The 27,754-nt window shown below is 36.8% G+C and overlaps 4 protein-coding genes and 1 non-coding gene across 6 annotated transcripts; 3 read left to right on the plus strand and 2 right to left on the minus strand.

Annotated features, from left to right (window-relative positions):
• Window positions 1-696: 696 nt before the first annotated feature.
• Window positions 697-8,638, plus strand: LOC133860692 (heterogeneous nuclear ribonucleoprotein 1). Its single transcript, XM_062296269.1, has 5 exons — window positions 697-953; window positions 1,067-1,190; window positions 1,552-1,777; window positions 2,110-3,310; window positions 8,014-8,638. The coding sequence occupies exons 3-5, from the start codon at window positions 1,556-1,558 to the stop codon at window positions 8,025-8,027; spliced, it is 1,437 nt and encodes a 478-aa protein (XP_062152253.1). The 5' UTR covers window positions 697-953; window positions 1,067-1,190; window positions 1,552-1,555; the 3' UTR covers window positions 8,028-8,638.
• Window positions 8,639-12,335: 3,697 nt separating this feature from the next.
• Window positions 12,336-12,416, plus strand: TRNAL-CAG (transfer RNA leucine (anticodon CAG)). Its single transcript has one exon. It is a non-coding gene; the product is annotated as a tRNA-Leu (tRNA).
• A 3,102-nt stretch (window positions 12,417-15,518) lies between these two features.
• LOC133859242 (cytochrome b561 and DOMON domain-containing protein At2g04850) lies at window positions 15,519-16,989 on the minus strand. Its single transcript, XM_062294573.1, has one exon. It carries the CDS (start codon window positions 16,864-16,866, stop codon window positions 15,664-15,666), a length of 1,203 nt encoding a protein of 400 aa, XP_062150557.1. The 5' UTR covers window positions 16,867-16,989; the 3' UTR covers window positions 15,519-15,663.
• A 3,510-nt stretch (window positions 16,990-20,499) lies between these two features.
• On the plus strand, window positions 20,500-24,279 carry LOC133859365 (GCN5-related N-acetyltransferase 9). 2 transcript variants are annotated; one of them, XM_062294755.1, is made up of 6 exons: window positions 20,507-20,800; window positions 21,069-21,140; window positions 21,336-21,423; window positions 22,698-22,830; window positions 23,116-23,154; window positions 23,981-24,279. In XM_062294755.1, exons 1-6 carry the CDS (start codon window positions 20,617-20,619, stop codon window positions 24,059-24,061), a joined length of 597 nt encoding a protein of 198 aa, XP_062150739.1. In that variant the 5' UTR covers window positions 20,507-20,616; the 3' UTR covers window positions 24,062-24,279. The 2 variants fall into 2 exon arrangements, with proteins under 2 accessions (XP_062150740.1, XP_062150739.1); XM_062294756.1 differs by lacking the exon at window positions 23,116-23,154 and having other exon boundaries at window positions 20,500-20,800.
• A 577-nt stretch (window positions 24,280-24,856) lies between these two features.
• LOC133861475 (cytochrome b561 and DOMON domain-containing protein At5g47530-like) lies at window positions 24,857-25,866 on the minus strand. Its single transcript, XM_062297268.1, has one exon. The coding sequence runs from the start codon at window positions 25,626-25,628 to the stop codon at window positions 25,062-25,064; it is 567 nt and encodes a 188-aa protein (XP_062153252.1). The 5' UTR covers window positions 25,629-25,866; the 3' UTR covers window positions 24,857-25,061.
• Between the last annotated feature and the right edge of the window lie 1,888 nt (window positions 25,867-27,754).

A 27,754-nucleotide genomic window follows, 5' to 3' on the forward strand; every position in this document is an offset into this window, starting at 1 on the left:
GATTTATATGATACCATGTTATTTAAATAATATATCAACATATACAATATTAAATTTATAAAATATAATTTGAATCATGAAACGATGGATCGGAATTTCCAGCAATTCACAGCTATTTTGACAGTAATTGTGAAAAAGCTTATACGAGACCCAAAATTAGTTTTGGATTGTCCAACTACGAGCATGTGGTTTTATTATATTGGCTCTTACAATTACTAGATATTTTAATATTGAAATAATTCTTTTCTATTTTTCTTAAAATAGACAAATCCTGTTCCCAATGGGCCCATTTTTTTTTTTTTTTAATCAAATGAGTTCAAAGCTCATGCATACACATAAAAATGTGTACCACAAACATACAATGTTCTTTCTCCCATTAAGTATGAAAGGAATGAATGGGAGGAGCCAGCAACAAGCAAATCCTGCCCATTTATCAGATCAAATAATGGGAGGACCAGCAACAAGCAAATCCTGCCCATTTATCAGATCAAATAATAATAATAATAATAAAAACAAATCTCTTTCCTACCTTCTTTTTTTTTTTATTTTATTTTTTATTTTTTTTAAACCCATTTCATTTTTAAAATAAAATTCACATTTACAAAAATTAAGACCGGACAAAAAAAAAGAAAGAAAAAAGAAAAAAAGAAGAGAAAATCTTCATCTTCCATTCTCAGAGCCCATATATATTCCTTGCACGCCAGACATATCAACCCTTCTCTCTTTCTCTCTCTAGAACCTCTCTCTCTTGGTCTTGAACATATGTTGGACGCATACTTGTTCCAATCTGTTTGGTAACTGAATTTGCATTGCTAATCCAATAAAACACAATTGAAAGAACAAAGAAAAAGGTTGTGGGGAGGCATTTCTGCCCTCTGTTCTTATTCTTATTGTGCCTCCCCTCAGATCTTAGTCTTCTGCGAGATTTGGCATCTGGGTTTTGTTTCAAACCGGTGGGTTCTGTGGGAATTTCGATCCAAGTTTGGATCTTTTTGTAAATTTGGTGTGGGCTTTGGATCTTGTTGAGTTTTCTGATTGAAATTGTATATGGGTTTGTCTTTTTCAGGTTTGATTAATTTTGCGTCGGTTAATTGATCGATGAACGATCCGATGTTTTGAATTGAATCGAAGAATATTGATTTTTGTATTGGAGACAGAATTCGTTTGGCTTGTAATAATATACAAATAAGGTATTGGTTTTATTGTCTGATTGGTTATTCATCTGCATTTCAATTCATTCGCTTGAATTCTTATAGTCGATATCGTGGTAATGCTTTCAGTTATGCGATGTGATTGGAATTGTATTTACATTTCATTCAATCCACTAGTATAGATTCTTTTAGTTATTTTTTATTGATGTGTTGTTTCGTTTCTGTAGAAATGTGTATAGTGGGCTGGATCCACTGCAGATTTTTTTTTTTTTGTAGTTGAATTTATTGTTTGGTAATAATGATTCATGTTTTTTTTTTTTTTGGTTTTAAATTGCTAATAGTGCCACTTATAGTTGTGGATTCTTGAACTTGAACTGATGAAAGTACTTTTGGCATGTAGAAATATGCAATCTGATAGTGGCAAGTTATTTATTGGTGGAATATCTTGGGACACAAATGAAGAGCGTCTCAAGGAATATTTTAGTTCATATGGGGAGGTTGTAGAAGCCGTTATTATGAAGGATCGGACCACAGGCCGTGCTCGAGGTTTTGGCTTTGTTGTTTTTGCTGACCCGGCTGTTGCAGACAGAGTCGTAAAGGAGAAGCACAACATTGATGGAAGGATGGTAAATTTTAACAACCCCCAATTACACCCTGAGATTTACACAATGCAATATGAGTTTTCTATTTGAATTGCCTAAAATAGAAAGGAAAATTCATTTCCTTAACGGAGTTATGGATTCAAAATTGTAATTGCAGGAAATCGTTTTTTGTGGTTCTGTATTTCAACTAAATTTCAAATATTGCGAAGAGTAATAATATCTTCTCTTCTTTTATTTTTACTTCAATGATATCAGTTTTCTTTTTTCATGTATATCTTATTCTCTTGTGTTGAGATCATAATATTCATAGTTCTGCTATTTGGTTATGTTTTCATCATTGAGTTCTCTATTCTCAGGTTGAGGCTAAAAAGGCTGTTCCTCGGGATGATCAAAATATTTTGAATAGAAACAGTGGTAGCATCCATGGCTCTCCTGGTCCTGGTCGCACAAGAAAGATATTTGTCGGAGGTTTGGCTTCCACGGTCACAGAGAGTGACTTCAAAATGTATTTTGATCAGTTTGGGACAATAACTGATGTTGTGGTGATGTATGATCACAACACCCAGAGGCCTAGAGGCTTTGGATTCATTACTTATGATTCAGAGGAAGCAGTAGACAAGGTTTTGGTTAAGAGTTTCCATGAACTAAATGGTAAAATGGTTGAGGTCAAGCGTGCTGTTCCCAAAGAGTTATCCCCAGGTTCCAGTCGCAGCAGCCCTCTTGGTGGATACAACTATGGCCTGAGTAGGGTCAATAGCTTCCTTAATGGCTACACTCAAGGATATACTCCAAGTACAGTTGGAGGCTATGGACTCAGGATGGATGGTAGATTAAGTCCAATATCTGGTGGTCGAAGTGGGTATCCTCCATTTGGTTCTGGTTATGGAATGAGTATGAATTTTGAGCCTGGGTTGAACCCAGGTTTTGGGGGGAGTGCAAATTTTAATAGTAATCTCAGCTACGGGCGGGGAGTGAACCCTTATTATGTTGGTAATTCTAATAGGTTTGGTAGTCCAATTGGGTATGACGGTCGTAGTGGAGGAAATTCTTCCTTTTTCAGCTCAGTTACTCGAAATCTGTGGGGAACTGGGGGGCTTAATTATGGGACAAACTCCGCAAGTTCCAGTGCATACCAGGGATCTGGAAGTGGGAGCATTGTAGGAAGTACATTTGGTAATACTGGAGTTAATTGGGATTCTTCAGGAATTTCTGCTCAAGGTGGAAACAATGTTTCTAACAGTAGTGGAAATCTTGGTTATGGAGGTGGTGATAACAGCTATAGTTTGGGAATGGGAGGGTATGGAAGAAACAGTGGTACCAATGCAGCCCCAACGTCATCTTTTGCTGCATCAAATGGTGGTTTTGATGGGGCCTTTGCTGACTTTCATAGTGGCGGCTCAGTCTACGGGGACACCACTTGGCGATCATCAAATGCTGAGCAAGATGGGTCTGGTCCCTTTGGTTATGGGCTTGGCAGTGCAGCTTCTGATATTTCTGCTAAAACTCCTCCTGGTTATGTTGGTGGTTATAGTGTTAATAAGAGACAGTCAAACAGAGGTAAGAGACACTCACTTCATATCTTCAAACAAGCTGATTAATCTATTTTTTAATTGCTCACTGAATCATTATCAGGATAGGGAACTTTATTTTATTGAACAATCTTGGTAAAACCAAATATAATTCTGATATATGGCAGAAACAACTTTCTTTTATGGAACTGTTATAGAATCTGGCTCATTTTTCATTCTTTTGCACGATGATCTAAATGCTAACTTTGCACTTGCTGGATTTGATGGTCTTTGTGCAACATTCAAAAGCATCACCTAATATAAATGGTGCAATTGTTGCCTCTATCAGTAGTCCTTTAAGCTGGCTACTTAAGTTTTGGGTCATAAGTTGTGGTTTGATATACAATCCTAGAGAAGAATTACTTTGTAGGTGCTACTTGACTACTGTATTTACAGCAATAATGTGTATACCAACATCTATTAAGCTCATGGATTTCTTGCAAATTCAAACCATATAAAATGGTTGGCTTCAAGTAAATTATTCATTGGATTTAACAAAGCATGCTACTCTGTAACTTGATACTTCGTGTCTCCCATATTTTGTATGCACTTGCTCTTCTAAAAAATCTTGATTAGTCAGTCTGGGAGTTATTCTTCTTTGACCCTCAATTGTGAAGTTCTAGAATTATGAAACTGCAAGTGCAGCTTTGTCTTGTTATTGTTGAAAAAATAATTTTTTTTTTTTTTTTGATAAGTAAGAATAGAATTTTATTAGAAAAACGCAAAGCGCAATCAAGTATACAGGGGGTATACAAGAGAGACAATTAAGAAGAAGAAGAAGAAAGCAATACAAGGAAATCGTTATAGAATTTTAAGAATAGAATTTTAAGCTTGATAGTGTTGCCTAGCTTTCCTTAGCTACTATCTGATGGGATAAAATTGAAGAAAAATATTGAGAATCTAAAAGATATCCACACTTTACCAAATTAGTTAAGAGAAAGATTATAGAATATATAGAAGTCCATAGAAATTTCAAGATACATCTCCAAACTTGGAGCTAAAGGTTGAAGAGAACGATCACACTACAAGTGATGAATGGGAATAATTATTTCATATTTTTGTGTCATAAATAGTTGCTAGAAATACCATATATGTTCATCAGGTTGTTCTGTTTTACAAAGTATTGGAACATGGTCAACCACTCAACCATATGTGTCCATGCATTTGCAGTGCGCACAGTGGCGGAGCTAGAAACTTTTGTTGGGTGGGGGCCATGGTTAACCTTAAATATATGAATATATACCCACTATAACAAGATAAAATATGATAGAAGCACCTAATCAAGATTAACTAAAACAAATCAAATATGTTAATATCAATCCTATAGTTTTTAACCCAACCTCACTAAATATAAATGTGAAAGCATAGGTATAATAATAATGAAATGCATATATCTTTTTTATAAGGCCAAAATTATGGTAACTATGGCTGGGAGGAGTTTATTCGGTGGATGGCAGAGGCAAATCTTTTCTCTCCATTGTGGTTAGAATTATGGTAGCTGCTATATTGTTATGCTCTATGGCATGAGAGAACTGCTAGATTGTTCCATAGGAGAACAAATATTTCGTGTGCATTCTTTCGAAGATTTTGTTTTGGGTTAGATCTAAAGTCAACACCTTTAAGGGTGTCCATGACTCTTCCATTAATTGCTCTCTAGCTGGGTCTTTGGGTTGTTATGATGTGATCTTTTATTTTTGCTTGCCCTTTTCTGCTTCCTTGTAGGCGCTTGTTTGTGTAGGTCATCTTGTTTTTGAGGAGTTACCAGTGGATCATTTTTGTTCTTGTTGAGTTTCTTCAATAAATTCTTACTTATACCGAAAAAAAAAACTATGTAACGCCTATAACATATTTGTCATCATAATCCTAAGGGGTTGGCTCAAGTGGTAAGGGCCTTGGTCTTTGTGGTAGTCCCATGAGATCTAAGTTTTGAATTATTTAGGGTGCAAATAATTCCTTGGGCCCAGCCTGCCGGTGAAGCAGGTGTATTACCCAATCCGTGTGGAGGGGGTGCTTTACACGGGTCCGAAATTTACCTGGCAAGAATGGGTACACAAAGTGATTCTGCCTTGAAGAAGTTGTTCGTCATCAAAAAATGAAAAATAACATATTTGCCATCATACAAGGCATCTCCTCCTGCTATTTTTAAATTTCTATTTTTTTAAAGACATATTTTATCCTTCATTTCTTTCATATGTGCATCAAAATCCTCCTTCGCCTATAACGTTTGCTTGCTACAAGTGGGGGGCCATCACCCATGTACATCTCACTGCAAGTTTTCTTGTGCCAATTAAGTATGATCCATTTTTACGGTAAACAACTTTTCCATATTTTGACATTGAGAGGTGAATGATAGAGATAAAGTTCAAACCAAAATATCTGTTTTGATACTAAATTAAATTATCACTTATATTTTTTCAAAAAAAAAATAATAATAATTATCACTTATATAAACAATTGAAGCCGATGAAAATGAATAAATTTAATCATTTAATTTATATCGTATCGAAGCGAAACAAAAAAATGGACATTAATTGTAGACCTCATTTCAAGTTTTGTTGATGGAAGTATGTACCATTTTGATGTATATATACATCAAGATGAGGGACTAGGCAAGCAAGTAGACATGGACATGGGCAGTCGCTGTGTTTCAAGATTTAAACTCAGCGTTTTTGCCTTACTAGTATACAATTTTTTCACGTTAGATTTCTGATCTTGTAGCAGCCTCACAAGACTTCTCTTTGCATTTGCTCTGAATGGACAATTCGACGCCATAAATCCGTCCACCAAGTGTAGGTAAGCCTCCAAGTCATGGCAGCACGCCATTTAAACTGGATAAGATCAGAAAAGCCTTAGATTCCAACTAATTGGATTGTTATAGATTTTTTTTTTGGTGTCTTCTTTTTTCTTTTTCCCCTTCCTTAACAATAAAAAGCATTGCTTGTCACACAGATGCATGCTGATAGAGATGTAGATGGCTTTGTAACAGTCTAGTTGCTTCTTCTTTTGTCTGGTGTCATGTAGTTTATGGACCTTATCATCTTCATAATCCTTCATGGGTAATCAATTGTTCGTTATAGAAACTGTGGCCTCTTCCTAGGTTTAGATTCGAATCCTATTTATGTTGGTCTAGATTGGCATCCTAGGTTTATTAGGATTGGCTGATTCGTTAATTTAGTTCTTATTCTGGTCTTGATAAGATTTGAACCTAAGACTCACACCTAACCACACCCAGCCCTATGCAGTGGGATTGGAGGCTATTTGTGAACTTGCTTATGGATTGAGAATCTAGAGAGGGGTCGATATGCTGTGGGTGGAACTAGAAAATTTTGAGGTGAAGTCTTTCTTGTAGGCTTTGGTTGGTGCTGTCAGTGGGTTTGGTTTGGCTGGGTTCTCTTTGAAGGAGATCTTGTATTTGCTCCACACAAGGTGGTTGGCACTATTAAATGGTGATTGGAGGGATGATGCTTCCAAAATGGGAAATTTGTATGAAGGAATCAGGTGACTGCTGACCATCTTTGCTTTTAGTGTGGCTAGGGAGTTATGGGACCTAGGTTTTCTTGTTCAGTTGTTTTTCTGGGTGATGCCAAGGGTTCTTAGGAAGTTATATGCGTTAGGGTGCATCGTGCATATGGACAGTGGCTCTTTTGTGCCTCTAAAGAATAGGCACCACTCTAAATAAGGGGTGGATCTCCCATCAAATAAGGTCAAGTTTGTCTTCTTGGTTATTTTGTCTCAGCGGCTTTTGTGATTGGCCCTTTCCTTTCTATCAGTCTTAGGTATTTTTGGATGAGTTGTTTAGAAGTGGTGCTCTCAGTTTCCTTCCTGTATACACTGTATGTTTTGTTTCTGTGCTGGTTATCAAAAACATATCCATGATACTGTCTTTGCGCTGATTCTAGATAGATTTTATTTTATTTTTTAAAGGTTTATAATCACCATATTTGTGATCTTTTTCCTGATATATAACTTTCTAGTAGTTGCATAGTAAGAAAACAACTTGTCTGTTGTCGACATTACCAACGGTGTGCAAATGTAGATTCAAATGTGACCTTTTTATCTTTTACACATACACACCCACCAAAGCAGTAACTCCTTTGATGTGTTGAATTTAGGGTATAGCTAAATTTGGTGTTCTGGGGCTCCCTCGCCTGCTATATAATTTGTCCTAATAAAAAATGGTAGCGCTGGGCCCTGCTCTACTATTTCTCCACATAGTTTTGCCATGACTTACCTTGCCAAACATGAACAAGAAAAGGAGGGAAGAGAAGAAAGTGGTTGGACTGGAGGATAGGTGCCATTGCTATTTGCTTCCAGAGGGTTTTTACATCACTGTTTTTGTGAGTTAACTTGTATATAAGAAATCAGATTGTAATGACTAGGGAAATATTTTCTGTATGCCTCCCGTGTACTTTTTTTTTTTTTTGAAATTATGCGTCCCGTGTACTTAAGTGTACTCCTTTTTCTTAGTGAAATTCTTTCCTAATCCGAGAGGGAAAAAAGAAAAAGAAAAAAGTAAATGTATAAATAAAAAAGTGTCATGGTGAGACTTACAAACTGAGTGTGATGATTGTTCACTTTGATACTTTAGTTGTCCTCCTTCTCACTAATGAAATTCCCATTTGAAACTTGTTGCTCAAGTCTTGATTAATTTTGAAACTTACAAGCTCCTTTTCTTACTTGCACATGCTCCAGGAATTTCTGCGTAGGAGGATCAAGTCATATGGATTCACAACATTTGTAGGTGAAGATAATCTGGTGAAGCAGGTGAATTGTGAATTTCACATTCCCCCCATCGTTAATACATTTCAGTTAGAACTTAAGTTTGGTTATCTAGAGCTAACTGGAGTGCCTAATTGGAGTGCCCGTGTCGAAGAATCAAATTTAGAGATAGAAGTTACAGGAATTTTGTGTTAAGGCTTGGGTTTTGAGTTACCGTTTTAGGGTATTTTTTTTTTGGTACTCGAGTGAGATGTAAAATCAGATTGCGGGATATAGTCAGAAGTGTATCATGCATCTCTGGTGAGGCGGCAATACATGATGAAAAAAGATAGACTTATGATACTTTTTGTATCCATAGATTTTGATATGCAATGTCTCTGGCAAAGTTGTGGGTTCTGTGGTCAGGGATGCATTGTTTTCCCTTTGTCCCATCATTTTGGTTTGTTTTGGCAGATTGTACTGAGGTTTTTGTTCATTCACTAGTGTGAAACATTTAAGGGATCCCTATCTTGGGATCCCATGAATAAGTCTACAGATGCTGATTCTTTTTCCTTGAGAATATTTTATGCCACAAGTTGAAACTCTTGTTACTTTTTTATTTTTTGAGATGGAATATAATTTTTGTGCTTCTATTTTTATTAAAGAGAGCAGGTAAAAAACACTTACATTTCTTTGATGAATCTGTCGGGTCAATGACTGATGTTAGTGATCATGTTTCTTTTTACAAGTTGATCATGAGAGTGATCAAACTTGGTGAAAGGAGGCCCCCCCAAGATCTTACCATCATCTCATTTCACTTTTTGAATGGAAACTGCTTTTCATCTTTTCTGTCAAGTGTAAGCGCCATCATCATTGATTTTAATGTCTTTGTAAAATTTGATTTTAAGCCTTTAAGCATGTAATTTCAAACCTCAAACTTGATTCCAAATGTAAGAATGTGATGTTAGTCACAAATTATGCCTGCATACTTGCAAGTTGTCTTGCTGAACTGAATGCCATCGTTCCCCTGCTTTTTGCAGTATGCATATGTGACAATTCATGTTTTCTTATTGGGTTCAGGTAATGTTGAAACATAGATATAAGCATGTATAAGTCAATTCTTATCCTACACATTTAATTAAAAGAGTCAAATCTCTCAACTCTAATTCGCTAATTTCATATCGCGTTCGTGGATCGTGTAAAAAATTATTAGTTCTATCCATATTTAGTATAGACCAAATTGGTGACTTTGGTGGAGATGATATCTATTGTATGTAGGGGTAGCAATTCATGTTCGCGTGTTGGGTTTGGGTGAGAAATGGATATAAGACTATATAGGTCAATCATAACCCAACCAAATTGAACTAAACGGGTCAAATCCCTTAACCTTAGTCAGAACTCTCTAATTTTGTATTGGGTTCGTAGATCATGTAAAAAATTATCTACTATTATGTCGCGTGTTGAGTTCGGGTCGTGTCGAAGTATGGGTATAAAACTATATAGGTCAATCTTAACCTGACTTATTTAATTAAACGGGTTAGATTTTTTGACCTTAACTCTTTAATTTCGTGTTGGATTCGTGTCAGATTCATGGGTCATGTCAAAAATTGCCAACCTTAATTGTATGCTTGCAGTTCTGTGTAGGAGATTTCTTGCAATTTGTGATAGGCCTCCAATTGTAGGGCTCACTTGCCCAAAACTTTCGAGAGGGGCCATCAAGAAAGGTCTCTCACAGTTATTTGTCTGAGTAGAGGCAGCACGGAATCTTGAAGGGATTACGATTTGTCTAGCTTGAAGATTAAGAGAAAAAGTAAGCCAGTTGTTTGATCATATAGCTGATGTTGACTCACACTTTTATTGAAATTTGTGGAGTAGAAAATCACGGAGAGCATGCACACCCATAGAGACACACAACATTATCTCTCCACCAAGGCATGCCTGAGAGAGACCAGGCATGGTGCGTTGAAGTAAGCATGATACAAAGGTAGTCACGCCACCAACTGAATTCAATTAAACAACCCACGATATTTTATGATAGAGACACCATTAAAGGGAGACCAGTTTGCCCGTTACTCTCATTTGCCCCCCTCTGCCTTTTTGTGGTTCTTTGATATTTCTGATGGGAATGAGAGATATTTTAAAGTGGGAAGAAAGTAGAAACTGAAGTTCAAAAGTGAAGGAAAAGGTGGGGGAGTTGAACACTTCCTTTTCTCTACTTTTGTTGGTCTCTTCATAAGGTGGGTATGATGAATCAAACTCCTACTTTTACAGTCTGTAAATTCTCAAGATCCCAACCCCACACAAGCATACACAGTAGACAAATACCCATTTCAATTGCCTCTCTTTTGAATGGTATTCTGGTGCGGTTGATCCGCAACGTTTATTGCAGTGCAAACTGGACTGCGCATAACCTAACTAGATGTGTCGACTCCATTGACATCGGTGGAAGCATTTCCATTTCTTCATTACCGACATTATCCACCTTCAAATAGCTTCACCTCTTTTCCTTTTTTATTTCTGTGTTTTGTATTTGGTTCTTTTGCTTTGTTTCCATTTGACCAAGGAGAAAAAAAAAGCCTCTCTGTTCACTTATGGTAGATGTTGTGACACCTAAAAAAGTGAGAAGAGAGTGCGTTAATTGTGATACAAAACCATCCAATTTCCAATGATGAACAGCCTCGTAGAGGATCAACCAAAAATATAAAAACTAACACATCATAGTAATGAATCTGATCTGTTGACCAGATGACTCATATTTAAGTTGTTTAATCATACTTATCTTAAAAGCTTAAGCTTATAAAAAATGATAAGTTTAATCATTTAGTTATACGAAGGAGGTTGGTAGAAGCTTTAGTGTAACACATTAGTAACAAAAGCTTAAAACTCTAAGAAAACGTTTCCAACAATGTATATCAAATAAGAAATTTTGGGATTAACAAGAGCAAATGTTTTGAGAGTAAGTTCACAAACTAGTGCAAACCAAGTGTTGGTGTAAGGACCTACAATCACCTCAAGACTACTTTTCAAGGAGGAGCTCTGCAAGAAAGAAAAAGGGTTAGAAAGGTTCATGGGTGGAATTCAGTGAAGTCACTCTGACACCCAAGTTAGTGAGAGTATGGTGAAAAAGTATTTTGATAGTTGTGAAAGGGTCATTGCATACCTGCGAGGTTCACTTAGGCTCTTTATATAGGCCGACGTCTCTCCTTAAGGTTCAAGGGTCTCTCGTCAAGAAGTTGTTACTTGACGTGGAGATTTCATTCCTCAGTCTGTTAGGAGGGGCAGCATGTTGTGAACATTCAGTTAGTTGAGTGAGTTATTGGAGGGAGGATTGGCTACTTGGAGATGTCCTTTCGGTGAAGGTGTACTCGAATCTTGATAGATGAATAGGCTATGAGTTGCTGAGTCCTTAATGACACATGATTCTTCATACCTTTGTAGGTCAGCTAGGTTTTCCGGTGAAAAGGCCCTCTTAGGATTGTCAGTATCCAAGCCCTACAATATCCCTCAACTCCTTTAAATGATCAGTGTGCCAATAAATCTGTAAAATTTTCAAGTAAGTGCCTTGGACCCGTGGATAGGCTCTTTCAAGGCATGTTGGTATCGAAGCCCAAACACCAAGATTCTTAATTTAGTTCTTACAAGCTCTTAGCTCAATCAAATATAATTGCATGGTAAAATGGATTTAGAATCCCAAACTCAAAATTTCATAAACCTAATGCCTTGAGTCCAAGATTCTAATTCAAGCTGAAGGAAAGACAAGATCACATACCCAAGATGTCCAAGCACTTTTTCATAATGTATAATGCTACAAACCATACTTTTATCTCACAATTATCCCATTTTGTTGACATGATAACCCTTGGATTAGCCTTTTTTTTTTCTTTTTTTTCTTTTTAAAAAAAATCATTGGTTGATTGGCACTGTCATTCAACAAAGTAGGATAATTGTTGAATAAAAATATAATTTTTAGCAATATTCATCCATATTTTAGCAGGACTAACCCCCAAACCACAAATGTTGACCATGTCTTATCTTAACCCCCATCAAAAGCCAAAATAAAGATTGTAAAAGACAAAATTTGACACTCCAAAAGTGGGAAAGTTTGATATTTGTTCTCGAAGTGTGATAGGCCACCCATGGGAAGACGATAAATACCTTTTTTCTTTTTGGGTACTTATAAAAAACAGAAGAAAAAGAAAAAAAGAAAAAAAAAAAATGATTTTTAGATTTATATTTCTAGGTAAATATCGTTCTCTTGTTTTTCCCTGTTTTGTAGTTATTATATATAATAATTTGCAACCTCAAGTCTCAACAACGTCAAGATGGCCGAGTTGGTCTAAGGCGCCAGTTTCAGGTACTGGTCCGAAAGGGCATGGGTTCGAATCCCATTCTTGACAAGAGCTTTTTTCTTGTCCCTTGCTTTTTCTATCCTTTTCATAAAATAATTACTTCGTCTGGAATTCTATTGGCAAAAGAGCAAATAATTTCTACCTACCAAAAAAAAAAAAAAAAAAAAAAAGGAAAAGAAAAAATAAAGAGCAATAGTTTCTGAACCAAAAACAATTATAAACATTTCCAAACCGCCAATCTAGGTGATACCATTAATTCCAAGTCCAGTTGTTTAGTTTTTAAAATTAGGGCTAAACACTTTTTTGCTATGTGATTTCATTTTTTTTTTTTTTTTTTTTTTTTTTTTTTTTTTTTATCATAACTAGTATTTAGGCTATGAGAAAATATGAAAATAGTACTTCCGTACAAAAATTAACGGTTGTTTACGTCAGCAACACGTAACACACTTAAAAATGTGACACATGTCCAAATGTCACATAAGTCGCCACATGATTAGCATTGATTTGGCTGCCCCACACACACACACACACACACACACACACACACACACACACACACACACACACACACATATATATATATATATATATATATATATATATAATTTTAAGGCTTAAAAGAAAAAAAAAAAAAAGAGTGAAAAAATTGTTAGGGGTGGCTTTTGGGTAAGATGGGGTGGCTATTGGCAGTGGAGGTGGTTGTCCCTTGTCCCTTGCTTTTTTGTCCTTTTCATAAAATAATTACTTCGTCGGAATTCTATGTGCAAAAGAACAAATAATTTCTACCTAAAAAAACAAAAAAAAAAAAATAGGAAAAGAAAAAAAGAAAGAACAATAGTTTCTGAACCAAAAAGAATTATAAACATTTTCAAACTGCCAATCTAGGTGATACCATTAATTCCAAGTTGAGTTGATTTAGTTTTTAAAATTAGGGTTAAACATCATTTTGCCTCCGGTGATTTTTTATTTATTTATTTATTTTTTATCCTTTGTGCTTAATTTTTTTTTATCACAACTGGTATCTGGGTTATGAGAAAAGACGAAAATAGTACATCTGTCCAAAAACTAACGATTGTTCACGTTAGTACTACGTAACACACTTAAAAATGCGACATTTGTCCAGATGCCACGTAAGTCGCCACATTACCACTGACTTGGCTGTCACATTTTATTTTATTTTTTAATTTTAAGGCCTAAAAAAAAAAAATTGAAAAAATTGTTAGGGGTGGCTCCCTTTGGGCAAGATGGGGGTGGCTTTTGGCGGTGGAGGTGGTTGAGCCACCCCCAAGGGTGGTTCGGCCACCTTCAAGGGCCAAAGAAAAAAAAAAAAATCAAAATTTTAAGGGTTTTGCCATTGGGGATGGTTGTTTGGCCATTGCGGGTGGCTGAACCATCCCTAAGGGCTGCGGGCGGGGTTGGTTAAGCCACTCCCAATGGCTAAAAATAAAAAAATAAAAAACTAGGGGGTTTGGCCCTTGAGGTGGTTGGCTGGCCACCCCCATCTTGCCAAAGGGGTGACGGAACGATTTTTTCAATCTTTTTTTTTTTTTTTTTTAATTTTCTTAATTTATTTTAATTTTTAACATTTTTTAGAGCCTTAAAAAAAAAAAAAAAATGTGGCAGCCAAATCAGCGTTGATGTGGTGACTTACGTGGCATCTAGACAGGTGTCGCGTTTTTAAGTGTGTTACATGGCACTAACGTGGACAACCGTTAGTTTTTAGACGGAGGTATGGGTACCATTTTCGCCTCTTTCCATAGCCCAAATACTAACTGTGATAAAAAATGAGGTACAGAGGACCAAAAAAAAAAAAAAAACCTAAGGTACCAATACCCTATTTAACCCAAAAAATTAATACAAAACCCAAATTGAATTAATTCTTGGTTTGTCATTCACTTTTTTACATTCTAGTCTTGCCCTCCGCTTAGTGAAATTTGGCAACGCAATTGGTATTGAAATTCCCTATTATTAGAAAGTAGAAATTTAGAGAGTTTAAGAGGTGGTCATGGGCTTCATTTGCCCTGAATAAGTGAGTTTATTATCTTGAATAAGTGAGTTTATTATCTTAAGCTGCTACGTAGATCAGCTCCAATCTCTTATGTTGTTTGAATTTTTATAAAATTCGAACAACCTATAAACTAGGGGTGGGCATAGGTCAGAGCGGATCAGGTGTTGGCCATTTTGGCACCTAGACCCGCACATTGCGGGTTTTAAAAACCCTACTCGTGGCCTGGCTACAGTTAACAATATCCGCTGGGTCTCGAGTTTTGCAGGGTAGATTGAACGGTTTGGGTGGGGCGGGGTAGGACAAGTATTTTGTGCATGTCATTTTTGTATTTTTTTTTTTCAATTGATTCTTCTTCGTCTTCTTCTTCATCGAAAGCTTGTTTGAGTGGCTTGGAGACGAAGTCAGCGATTTTAATTTCTTGTTCTTTCATAAAGCGATTCACAATGAACTCGACTTGCTTCATTGATTTGCCATGGCCTTCGCCACGAGGAACATCAACGATATCTGGCCGCTGCTCGACAGCTACCATTTTTTGCGTTTGCTTTACATGCACCACTCCAATGCCGAAGATGAGGTACATTTCCTTTGATTTGTTTTGTATCTCTTATGTTTGTTTGCTCAATAAATGGAGAGAAATGAAAACTTAGTTTGGGTATTGAGGAGGTGAGCGGCACAGGACTTAGGAATGGGTAGTAATTTAGGTTTTTTTTTTCTTTTTTTTCTTTTTAAAGTTTTTTAGGGATAGACGTGCGGGCGGGGAGGGGCGGGTACATGAGAGTTTAAAAATTTTATATTCGTGACCGCCCGCCCGCCCCGCACGGATAGTCTGATTTTGTACCCGGATCGGCGATTTCAAACATAAACTCCGGACTTTGCGGGTCGGGTCGGGCAGGTTTCGGCGGGTTTTGCCCACTCCTACCATAAACGAGGAATTTTTCGTCCCCGCAACGGATGATAGGATTATACATATTGCATAACTTGCAGTACTATAACAAGCAATCGAAAATTTGTATTCGAATACTTTCGGATAAACATCCAAGTTGAATTCTAAGAAACATTGTTTTAACATGTAGTTGGCTATAAATAAGATCCATGAAACTGTTACATCAAGCATCATTAGGGAAAAAAAAAAAAAAAACAGAACAAGAAAAAAAAACCTTACATTATATATATTGAACAAGAAAAAGATCTTCAAGGCCTACTTTCACAAAATTAAGTTCCATATATGCAGAAGCATAAAGAACCTTTTGATGAACCACACAAAATTTGATTCGTACGTACGTGTTCTCAGCTATGAATTCCACTTCCTTTATCAGAAGCCCCAATTAATCCTTCTCTCCTCAGTTTGTCTTCCTTGGCTTTCCTACAGAAAATCACCCAAGAATTTACCTCCAAAGCTATGCAGGCACCAATCAAGGAAGAGAGCCCCAGACAATATATCAGCTTAGAATATGACCTGCTTGCTCCCATCACTTCAAATCCTTCAAAAACATTCACAACCCCAAGAACAACACAAGAATACCCAACAAAATGGTGGTAAGATTTCCAGTACTTTCTAAACTTGGTTGTGGTTTTAGGCCTAAACAACAGTGCAAGTGTCTGCAGCCCTCCTAAGCAGAATGCCGCAAACCCAAGCTTCCTGTGAAGCCCATATTCCACCCCCGGCGACAGCTCTCCAAGCCGGATGCCAATGGCGAACCCGACAGTTCCAAGGAAAAACGCACACAGTTGCATGCCTGCATGAGCATAAAACCATGCTGGCCCTAGTGCTTGTATGTGCCGAAGGTACCGTGCTGTAACGGCCCCAATAGGCAGAATAAGCCCCCATGAGATGGCGTTTATGATTCCATGCGCGGTTCTTAGTGTTTTGATGTTGTCGTGTTGGGTGGCGGAGGAGCCCGACCGGACATCTATGGTGGCAATGGAGGAAAGGTCGTTGGAAGTAGTTGGATGTATGGTTGGTGAGTAGCCTTGGACGTAGAGTCCACGGTTCCACACGTGGTTGATCTTCGTTTTGTTTGGTACAAGTTTCAACGTGGCGTAGATTTGGATAGTGGCACCGTTGTGAATTGTGGCCATTTTGCCGCCATATAAGGTGGCAGAGGAAGCGAGGAGATGGGTATCAAGGGGGCGAGAAAGGAGAAGGGACTTTTGGAGCTTTACAGTTGGGTCTAGGATGTACGGTAGTAGGACGATTTGGCCGGAATTTGGGTCGGGAAAGGCGATTAAGGCACGGGTCCCCGTCATTCCAGGGGAACTGGGATTAATGCCCCATCCAACCCAGCCGGTGGGTGAAATGAAGGTACCAAAGAAAACAAGGTCTAAAGTAGCATTGTGGGGATGGAAGGTCCATGCTATAGAGGCTTGTTGGGTAGGGAGTGTCATGCATTTTTGGAAAGTTTTGGTGGCGGTGACAGTGGTGCAATGGGCGGAGAATGCGACGCCGTGCAGATGGGAAGAGAGGAGGAAGAGGAAGATCAGGAGGAGCATGGTGGTGGTAGCTAGCTGGAAGAGTACTGAGGAGTTGAATGGGGGAGGCTAGCTAGCTTTTGTTAACATTTTATGTGTTTGGTAATGATGTTTTGGAGGGGTATGGAGAGTGAGGGTCATTATGGCTATTGAGCATTTTACGAGAATAAATTAAGTGTGGGCTTATCTTTGAAGGTAAGGCAGAATTAAAGTGTCTGTTTGGTGGAATTAGGAGAGGTTTTGAAGGGAAATGGATGATTGTGCTTGGCTTTGAAGCCAAGCAATATATTGATGATGAGTGAAACAGTCCAGCTAGAAACTTCAACAATATATTACAGCACACATGTGCACTACGTCGACTAAAATTAATTATTCATTGATTATGTACCTTTGATACTAAATCGATAACCTTTTAAATTTTAATGCAGTTTGTATATATGCTAGTTTTTACCTCAGCTCAAGTTTAATAATTTTTGGATTATGTTAAGGCATATTTTTGGAATTGAAGGCCGGACTGGAGCTCCTCCAAACAAGGAAAAAAGTCACTGAAAACTGCTGGTCCCGAAAAATAGAGAGCTTTCGATGTTTAAGTCAGTAAATAATTCTACGAGTAAAAGCTAAATGAAGAAAGTGAGAGATTAGAGTATGTCCATGCATACATGTGGATCAATGTATGACTTTTTTTTATGGGAGGCTCCATAAAAGTGGACCTTTTGATGCTTGTCACCTGGCAAGGTTATGTAACAGATAGATTATTTTGAGAAGTTGAATGGACATTAAATAATTATTTATTTAATCAACAAATTAAGTTATGAACCTATTCCGTGTCAAAGAGTGCGCCACCAATTTCATTTGGAAGGAATAATCATCACGGGGAATCACTATATATTTTAATTATGCTTCGTTTGTTTCGGCGTAAAATGATTTCGTCATTTTTCGGTGTTTGGTAGGGGTTAAAATAATAGTCAACCGAAAAATGATTTACGCTCTTTAAAAGCTGCGTAAATCATTTTCCGAATTCCGAAGACGCCAGACGCATTCGACCCCAATTAAACGACACAGTTGACCTTCACTTCAAGCAGTCAACCATCACCAAAATCTTGCCGGTATCGAAATCCGACAGCATCCGGGCAATGTCGCAGGAATCTGGCGACAGAATCCGGTCAGCCTACATTCCGGCGACCGTATTCCGGCCATCTGGCTGGATCTGACCAAAACATCCAGGCTAGCCAGACAGATCAGGCCAGAACGGCCGGCTGGCGGGACAGATCAGGTCGAAATCCGGCAGTTTTAGCTGGAATCCGGCCAACCCAAATTCCGACAAAACTGTTCGGATTCTGGCCATTATCTTGGATTCTGGCTATAGTAGCCGGAATGGCGGAATTCGGTAAAAGTGGTTGAAATCCTATCGGTCAGTGACGGAATCTCGTCTTTAGTAATTTTTATATTATTTTTCATTAATATTTATATGTTTTGAATAAAAATTGATTTTTATAGGTTAATATGATTGAATAAAAATATTAAAAATATTTATGATTTTCCGTACGCGCTAAACGCCGAATAAATGCTTTCGGCGAAAAATATTTTTCAGAAAAATAACTTTCCTAAAATCATTTTACGTCGAAACAAACGGAGCATTAGAAGTTGACGATTTACCTTTTTGTTTTTTCTGAAAATTTATTTAAATGCGTCATTTATAGAAGAAAAGGAAAGAGATCGATATTTTTTTTTTAATTTTTTTTTATTTTATAGATAAAGAGATCGATATTTAAATTACTCTTTAAAGAAAACACTAACTATGAATTAGGTAATGAGACAAATATCAGTTATTCTTGGACAAAAATTACTGTAATAACTGGGTATCAAGCAAAAATCGTCCATACGTAGGGAGAGCATTATAATATTAATTAAATGGATATATATATATATATATATATATAATATTCACCCAGCACTCCCAAAAGAAAATGCTTTATAAAAATCACTTAATTGATAGTCATCTTTCCAAGCACGGTAGAACTCAATCCAAACTTCTGATTACAGTTCAAGTAGCAGAAACTCCAAACAAATTTTACCCAAATCGATTCTTGCATCAAAACACTTCTCCGTTAGTTCGATCAACATGTGTTTGACACAAACGCAACGTCATGACAACTGGACTAGACTAATAACGTTACAAGCAGCACAAAGAACAAATGTTCACATTTGATCCACAGTCTGCATTTCTTGCATTTACTCCTGAAAATTGAAACAGGAAAACAGGCATGGGAAATTCAAGATGAGGGAAGTTCAAGAGACAGAGAGAGAAGATGAGAAGATGAGGGAAATTCAAGAGAGTTCGACACACACAAAGGATCCGTAAAGAGAGACGCAAGGACGAGAGAAAGAAGCGGGAGAGAAGAAAAGGGAAAGGAAAAAAAAAATGAGAACTTTCCGTCTTTTTCGCCTTTTTTACCATGTGATTCACAGATGGATGAGAAATCTATTTTACATTTACTTAACATAATCTAATGGAGTGGGTTTTTGAGCTTTTGCTTATCTATTCTATTGGAAATAGCTAATCTATTGGGAATGCTTGGTTTACTAGATTTTGAATTTAAAACTTGAGATGACATTCTCTTAATATAGTGATAGATATTAGTCTAGATTTTTCATTAGACCTTCATAGGACACTACTTTGACTATGATTAGGCACACATGAACAATAGAAATTTACAATAATTTTATTGTTTGGATTGTTAATATTTAATTAAAATTTATTCAGACAAACAAGTCTTATAAAAATCTCACATTTATTGTCCAAAATTACTAATAATAATGAGAAATGATTAAAACACTCACACTACACAACAATGACACAAAAAAGGCACAATGGAGTGTGGCTCACACGAAAAATGATTATTACACTCACATTGCACAACTCTAACACTCACACTAGACACAAGGAAGTGGGACCCACACACTGGGTCCCACTTCCTTGTGTCTGGTGTGAGTGCTAGAGTTGTGGAGTGTGAGTGTAACAATTACTTCTCGGCTCACACATGGACTCCACTCCATTGTGTCTTGGTGTTGTGTCATTGTTGTGTAGTGTGAATGTAAGGATCACTCTCCAATAATAATAATAAAAAACCACAACAAAATACTTAGATATCCGGATCCTATAGGAATATAATATTCACATGGACCACACCTACGTTTCTTTACTTTTAAAGAGTTGTGTTATTTGTACGGATCAGGATCCTCTATAATTATTTGTTCGAATTTGAGAGAATTCGGACAAGTGATTGTGAGAGATCAATTATGGGACTCACCTGACTGGATAAGTGGTTGGACAATCCAATTTTAATTTAGTCAAGTAGAACTCATAAATGATCTCTTACAATCACCTATCCGAATTCTGATAAATAATTGTAAAAGATCCTAAACCTATTTGCACACACATATCTTGTACACACACTCACAATGGGTGTGAGACCCATCCCACGTAGGTCCCAGATACATGAGTCATACACACATTGTGAGTGTGTACAAAAATTATTTTCCACCTTTGAATAGGTGAAAAACGGGATGTCGTTCTGCGTGAGCAAGAAGAAATGAGAAAAGCTGGCGAAAAACGGGGCGGACCGAGGGTCGTTCATTTGAAAGAAGGAACAGCACTGACGACAAGGCGTTCAGATCTCTCTGCCTCTCTGCGTCTGTGGCCTGTGGGACAAGACAATGGGCTTTGAGCGAGCAGCGAAAAACTGAGGGCGAGCGAGCAAAAGTCAAAAGATGGAGAAAAAGAGAGTGAGTTTGGAGGGAAAGAAGGTGATGATGGTACCGTACATGGAAGCACACGTGCCAAAATACCATGAGTGGATGCAAGACCCGGCTCTCCTTCAAGCCACCGGCTCTGAGCCCCTCACCCTTGACCAGGAGTTCCACATGCAGCTCTCCTGGACCCAAGACCCCCAGAGTTCTCTCTCTCTCTCTCTCTCTCTCTCTCTGTGTCTGATATTTGATCTTTTAGCGCACCAAATGATTGTGAATATGTTGTTTCATTTTTGGATGGATGATGATTAAGGTTTTGGGCATGGGTTTATGCACATAAAACTCAGTTGGGTTTCCCCGGTTTTGATTGTACTTTGTATATATGGGTGTGTTTTGGATTTCTTGTGGCACGGGCTAAATTGGGTTTGTTTATTGTGTGGGAATCATTAAGGATTTGGGGGTGGGTTTTGCAGAGCAGACTTTCATTGTATTGGATAAGGAGATGGTCGTTGGAGAGTTCATTCATGGAGACCCCCATGTTGAAGGTCAGTTAAATTTGCAGCGTTTTTGCTAATAACCCTTTGTTCGTTTTCTGAGAAATTGGGGTATATAAAAATCTCACTTTTTCAGTCTGCGAGATGAAAAAGTTGCACTTGAATAAGTAAATTTAGCTTCCCATATACAAATATAGTGAATTATTTGAACACTTAAGATAAACTAGAATTACACTCTTTTTCCAGCCATGGTTGGTGATGTGAACCTATACATGAACGACTTGGATGATCCCCATATGGCAGAAATTGAGATAATGATTGCTGAACCGAAAAGGTAAACTGACCTTTACTTACTTCTGATGATAAACAGAAGCTAATTTAGTGGGTGAAGTGCTTGTATCATTGCCAATTGCCTTTTCCTTTCCTTTTGCCTTCTTTTATATGCATTTTCAATCGAAGTAATTTTAACATATTCATTCGGTCATACCACTTATGCTGGGATTTGGGTTTCACTTATTTTCCTTCTTGTTTTTGCTTTGCATTTAATAATTCTTTAGGAAAGGGAAGCTGTGAATACAGCATATATAGTTATTTTAATGAGTTCCGACATGCAGCAAGTGGAGTGTACCATATTTATGTAGAGGTACAAATAAACATGTATACATCTATGTCTGTATGAATGTATAGATGTATTTAGATTTTGGGAGTGAACTTGGAATAATACTTAGCAAAAGAAAAAAGTGTCTCACGTGATTGTGAAGGTGTAGACCTTTTTATTGGCGTTAACTTTCCATCGGTAATTATCATTGTTAAATCACCATTTATCCTAAAAGCTTAAGTTGATAGAAAACGGAGAATTAATCATTTAAGCGATATTTTAACACTTTCCTTACATGTAAGCTCAAACTCTCTTCAAGAAGTGAGGTCCAATACGTAGAATATTTAACTGAAATCAGGGGATAAATTACGGAGTCAGGTGCGAAATCAGGACTTTTGCTTTGATACTATGTAAATCACCACTTATCTAAAAAACTTAAGTTGATAGGAAATGGTAAATTTAATCATTTAATTAATATTTTAACAATTACTATTTTTATTATAGATTTTGTTGTTATCATCTTTTCTTCTTGAGTCAAGTACTCAGATTTTAGAGACGTAGATTTCATCCAAGTTTATATAGATCCAATCTTATGTTCATATAGGATAAGACTCCCGATGGGGGAGCAGAATCTGCTGCAGGAGCAGGATCTTCGGGCAAATGGGCAGGCTCCAAAATATCATCTTTTCTAGTTCTGTTTATGTTTTGTATTAACCCTTCTTCATTATCCCAGACCCGATGATTAGCAAGAAATATGATAACGAATGTACTTTATAATATGGTTGTCAATTTATCTGTGGTAAGTGCAATTAGGATAGGCTGATCATTGACACTCCTTGTTGAAAGTTGTATCTGAAATTTTTCTTTTTTAAATAGCTGTGGAATTTATAATATTTTGACCCATTAAGAAAAGGGAAAAAAAGCTTTATTAGTACTTATACTATCATATATATACATATATATAATTCCTCTCAATCTTATTTCTGATCATTTTCCTCTTGCTAGCATAGTCGGGGTAAAGGACTTGGAAAGGAATCTATCTTGATTATGATGGCCTTTGCAGTTGAGAACTTAGGGATCTGCATCTTCCGCGCTAAAATTGGAGACTCAAACGGAGCATCTCTTACCTTGTTCCAGAAATTGGTCTCTCTCTCTCTCTTACCTTGTTTCAGAAATTGGTCTCGCTTTCACGTGCATTTAATTTCATTTCTTCTCGTTCATGCAAAGTTAGCCATTCTTTAGATAAAAACTTCCCATACTCTTGTATGCAGGTGAAGTGCCACACCTGTACTTACATATGGATGATCTGCATTTAATCCCTCCCGACCCCTTATCCACTTTTTCTTGTTTGTGTAGACAACATATGATACTTGCATTTAAACTTTGTCCTTTAGTAAGGCTGACTAAACTCACCTGCGATTGGTGTAGGGATTCAAAGAGGCTTCTTATAGTGAAATCTTTAAAGAGGTAAGCATATTATATCTTTTGGAAGACCAGAATACAAAGCTATATCACCATGCATCTATGCAGTTGTCATTGTATCGGCTTCTAAAGAAGTTATCTAAACTTGAACCAGATCATTTACATAACCAAGTGTTTATGCTTGCTTTTCTCAAAAAAAAAAAGAAAAAAAGTGTTTATGCTTGCCTTTGTTTTCATTAGCTTATGAGGAAGCAGGAGCCACCTGACTCTTGATATTAATGAGAGAAAATATTCTTCCTCCATTATCAACCTTGTAATAGTCCACACCTTGTTAACAATGGGCATTTCTATACATTTCAAATTACACTATTTGGCAGCTTCGGTCTGTACAGATCATATAGTTCTCAAAAATTTTCTGTCTTGTAAGTTTCATGAATATTTTAGGAGCCCATTATCTAATGGATTGGATCTATTTAATCATGTAAAATCAGTACTAGAAGAGAAATTGTCCAAGCTAGTTGGTTGACAGTTAGTGGGCAAGTTATTCTACATTAAACTGGATCTACCATGTGGTTAGTTATGTTTCCTCATAACTAGTTGGTTTCTTCATTCCACTGGGGAATAAGCTCTGTTTATTAACCCCTTTTGGCCCCCGTCAGTTGTTTTCAAAACAGAGGGGAGATATGACTTTATGATTATAGACATGCTGAGCTGTAAGTTTTTGCTGAATTAGTGACCTTATGTTTCCTAACTATGCGAAGGAAGAAACTTTTACGTTGGCAGAAGATGCTTGAGTGTGTGTCATAGAACTTCAACTGTCCTCTGCTGAATCCTTCTATTTAACATATGTTTTTCCGTACTCACTTGACAGGTGACTTTGGAGTTACAAGTAACAAAGCCCAGGCATGAGGAGCTGCTGAATTTGTTGGGTAATGTCATTACACATACATAGGCCTAGGGGTGTTAGATGAGCCTAGCTGCTCGTAAACTCGGTTCGACTTGGCTCGCTTAAACTCAATTTGGTTTTGGTTCGAAAAATAAATAAGCTGTTTATGAACACAATAATCTAGTCGTATATTAAATAAGACGTAGTTGTATAAACTTGGTTCAGCTCGTTCAAAGCTTGTGAGCTTGGCTTGTAAAAATTCGACTTGACTTGTTTGGCTCAAATTGTTAGCTTGCTCGTATATATATATATATTGAAAAATAGTTTTATAAATATAAGATTTTGTAATTATAGTTTATAAATATTAACATAGTAAACATAATTTGAGCCAAACTTGGCCAGGCTCTTGACGAACCAAATTTAAACAAACCTTCAAAACTTGGCTCGAATTTGAGCCGAACTCAAGCCTATTTTCTATGTATTTGAGCCGAATCCTGCAACCCAAGCTCGGTTCAGCTCGACTCGAATATAGGTAATATAGCTCTAAAGAACATGACTATTCATTTGATTTATCTATATTAGAGAATAAGCTTTTCTGTCACTGTTTATGCATGTTTGGACCGTAAATAGGTTGAAACTATTCATCTTGTTAAAGGATAGTTCACTTGAATGTAGGGATTATTGATAGATCATTTTTGCTAGACTGTGATACCTGCTCTTTTTTCCCTTTGATCCTCTTTTCTATAGTCTAAGCTAGTATCTTGGATAAACTGGGCGTGTTAATTCTTTTGCGGAATGTGGAATATCTGTATGAGAATATTTGCAACTAGTTGATGCTGAGATATAGTAGGACAGGGCCAGTTACATTAATGTGGAAGTTACTGTATATTCTTAGATCTGCAGTGTCTACAATAACAACCACGTGAAAGCTACTAATTTTGGTGAATATAGTCATAGCAAGAGTAGTGACTGAACAAAGGACCAAAGTCAATGTACTTGCAAAGATAGTTGTAGTCGAAGGAGACAAACTTGAGGACACAGTCATTTTGAAGTTTAATATTTGTTTCTACTTTGAAAGAAGGTCCAGTGAATCCATTGATTGGACATTGGGTCCCGATGTTGGATGAGTCTGAGGGATGCCATTTGAAACTGAACTTCCAGCTTGCCAGATATGATTAATAGTAGTTCCATTCTTTAGTGGGCCAAAAACAGCAAAGATAGTCATCTCATTGTTGGCATATATTGCTGAGAAGTTTGAAACGGAAAAGCTGAGAGTCCCCGGTTGCATCGAAGGGGTGTAACTGGTTATTGGTGTTGTATAAACTGTCATAATACCACTAGAATTCTGAAAAGCAACAATAGCTTGTGATCCAACCATCCCTGTTCCAGTCGGATTGATTGCCCATGCAATCCATCCTGTAGAAGTTTGAGTTGCCCTGTAAGCAATATGAATGCTTGTGGTCGATGGAATGTAGTTCCAGTGCAGATGGGCATGTAGTACAGGAAGATCGATGCAGGAATTGAATACTTGGTTAGTTGAAAAGGTGTAGTTTGAGCAGGTTTGAGTGGTGGAAATATAGATTAGTGAGGCGATGATGCAAGTCATCAGCATGATTCTGGAGGTTACAGCCATTGGAGACTCAAACTTTAAGTGCTTCCTGGGGGGGGGGGGGGGGGATCAAAATTTAAGCTTAAAAACTAATTTGGGTAGTGTTGCAGAGATGAATAAACCATCTTTTGGTTTTGAAGATGCCAATGGGCCAGTCTTAATGAAACAGAAGTGGTTGCTACCTCTGTGATGTGGTTACTTTTTATCAATCAAGCCAAGATTTGAGAAGTACTCAAAGGTGTGGATGTGAAACTGTACAAGTCTGTAAGGAGATCAAAGAAAGTGTTGGGCTTTTATATACCATGAAGAGTTCTCTTAGTTCTTGCGTGATCATCTTTCCATGGTCCTACTTTTCTCCTATTATGCAACAGCTCTTCCCCACCAACTCAACAGCAAAGCCTAGTCCATAAAATGAGCACTGTTTGATAAACCAACCACGAATCAGGAAACTTGTAGGTGGCCTATAACTCTCTTAGCGTGAGAAGACATTTTCACCAATTTCTATAATTGGTTCCATTAAGAAAATGTACAGGGTTTACGTGCAAGAAGCCAATGATATAGAAAGATTATTGTTGGTGAGAAGTTATTAAAACAGTGAAATGTGACATGTTGATATGGGATGGATAAGGATCAAGTCCAATGACTTGCCACGGAGAGTTCAGGCAGGGACGGAACCAAGATTTTTGGTATCGGGGCGAACATTTTTTTTTTTTTGATAAGTTAGAGAGACGAACTTATATAAATAATGCTAAGCCACATAGATACATATAATATCTGTGTTTATATATATATAAAATAAAAAAAAATAAAAAGTCTTAAATTTAATCTCATAGCACCGCAAACACACAATAGTATAAACAACTAGCAAATAAACTAAATACGATCTGTAGAATCCATGAAAACTGATACTTTTGAACGTGGGCTCTTTTTCTTAACAAGATCTCCTGAAGCTTCAAACAACAATGCTGAGAGTTACGCCAAAACATTAATGGTGCAATCATAAACGATTAAATCATTTAACTTGTGATGCCAAAATAAATATTGTGAACCTAAATAATTACAGATATTTTCATCATATTTCACATTTTTGCTGGAGGGAACTAAAGTCCGAAAGAAAATTAAATGAATTGAGTATTTTAGGTTTTTTATGTTGGAAGAGGGGTCAAAACTAAAAAATAATAACAAAGGGGAACAAAAATACTATTTTGGGGGACAAATTTATAAAATATGTAAATTTAAGGAAGAATTTTAAATATTTTGGTGTGAAGATTCGTCCCCCTTCCCCATATGAGATGACACTATTTTTTTTTTTTTTTTTTTAAATATATATATATATATATATATATATATATATATATAAAAGATATTTTGATTAAAAAATTAAAAATAATAAAAATGAAATAATATAAGCCTAATTTATGGCATTGTTTGATAAGGGAAGGGAAATTGGTAATGAAAGTTGGAAGTGATAGATGTGATATAAGGTAAAAAAATTTATTTTGTAATTAATTTTTTTTATTTAAATAATAAAAAAAAATTATTGATATAATATAAAATTAAAATATTTTGAAGTAGATTATTTTTTAAATAAATAAAGAGAAAAAGGCCAAACAAGCCGTAAATGACTCAACAACTCCGTCTATATTGAACGACAAAGAACAGTCTATTATTTTAAAACAACTCATGATGCGATGCAGAATGGGCGGCCGTACTGAGTGGTTCGGTCAAGATATTTGAATCTTTCTCGTAGTTGGACTGGTATGGGATGGATGGCCTATTTCGGCTGCCGTCGCCGTGACGTCAGGCCTGCACGGCCATGGAAGAGTTCTAGAAGGTCAGACAACGTGGTGGGTCTTGGATCCCCACCTTTTTAATATTACAAATTCTCCAGCTGTCACTTTCTGAAATGGATGCTGATGCTGATGCTGAGATTCGGATTTTTTTTTGGTCAAATCCATTTAATTTCTAGGAACGTATGAGAAAAGACAAAACTCCAAGAAATTTGTCTATTTTCTTTGGCTCTCTGCTTGTAATTTTCAATTTCTCATTATTTGCTTAGGAAAAAAAATACTGTAAATCTGTCTTTTTCAAACTTTTCAACTTTTGTGAAACACTGAATTCCTATCTAAAATAGTTAGGAAAATTGCTTC

This window comes from Alnus glutinosa, chromosome 2, assembly GCF_958979055.1.
Source record: "Alnus glutinosa chromosome 2, dhAlnGlut1.1, whole genome shotgun sequence".
NCBI lineage: Eukaryota > Viridiplantae > Streptophyta > Magnoliopsida > Fagales > Betulaceae > Alnus > Alnus glutinosa.

Bases quoted from the DNA above. Each gene is read 5' to 3' on its own strand.
- LOC133860692 (XM_062296269.1), top strand. From the start codon at position 1,556: ATGCAATCTGATAGTGGCAAGTTATTTATTGGTGGAATATCTTGGGAC. The intron at 1,778-2,109 runs GTAAATTTTAAC...CTCTATTCTCAG, and splicing joins ACAACATTGATGGAAGGATG to GTTGAGGCTAAAAAGGCTGT.
- LOC133859242 (XM_062294573.1), bottom strand. From the start codon at position 16,866: ATGCTCCTCCTGATCTTCCTCTTCCTCCTCTCTTCCCATCTGCACGGC.
- LOC133859365 (XM_062294755.1), top strand. From the start codon at position 20,617: ATGGAGAAAAAGAGAGTGAGTTTGGAGGGAAAGAAGGTGATGATGGTA. The intron at 21,141-21,335 runs GTCAGTTAAATT...CTCTTTTTCCAG, and splicing joins TGGAGACCCCCATGTTGAAG to CCATGGTTGGTGATGTGAAC. The intron at 22,831-23,115 runs GTCTCTCTCTCT...CGATTGGTGTAG, and splicing joins TTACCTTGTTCCAGAAATTG to GGATTCAAAGAGGCTTCTTA.
- LOC133861475 (XM_062297268.1), bottom strand. From the start codon at position 25,628: ATGGCTGTAACCTCCAGAATCATGCTGATGACTTGCATCATCGCCTCA.